The 364-nt window shown below is 50.0% G+C and overlaps 1 protein-coding gene across 1 annotated transcript in view; it reads right to left on the reverse strand.

The window, feature by feature from the left end:
- jakmip3 (Janus kinase and microtubule interacting protein 3) overlaps positions 1-364 on the reverse strand; it is a 20,827-nt gene that overhangs the window by 12,878 nt on the left and 7,585 nt on the right. The window contains exon 9 of the mRNA XM_008300775.1: positions 292-364. Within this exon, the coding sequence (XP_008298997.1) occupies positions 292-364 (73 nt within the window). The remainder of the gene's footprint in view (positions 1-291) is intronic.

Consider the following 364-nt stretch of genomic DNA (forward strand, 5'->3'; position numbering starts at 1 on the left):
ACCTCCATCTGGACCTGTACCTGTATCTGTACCTGTACCTCCACCTCCACCGGGACCTGGACCTCCATCTGGACCTCCACCTGTACTGGCATCCTATTGTTTTGAGCCCGCGTTGTGAACATTAGAACACGATTGGCTGCCATGTTTTTTGGTCTATGGATTGTTCTTCCTCTGCATGGCTCTTATTGGCCCTGAATCAGCATAAAGACACACCCCTTTTCTGGAGCCAATCAGAATGCAGATAATGTTCTCACCTGAACAAATCATGTGTTTGTGTGTCTGTTGTGTTACCAGTCCTTGTTGTTTCAGCGCCGACTCCAGATCTGCCACTCGGGTCTGATACCGACTGATCTCCGCCAGCAGC

This window comes from Stegastes partitus, unplaced genomic scaffold (genome assembly GCF_000690725.1).
Source record: "Stegastes partitus isolate 25-593 unplaced genomic scaffold, Stegastes_partitus-1.0.2 Scaffold1587, whole genome shotgun sequence".
Taxonomy (NCBI): Eukaryota; Metazoa; Chordata; class Actinopteri; family Pomacentridae; genus Stegastes; species Stegastes partitus.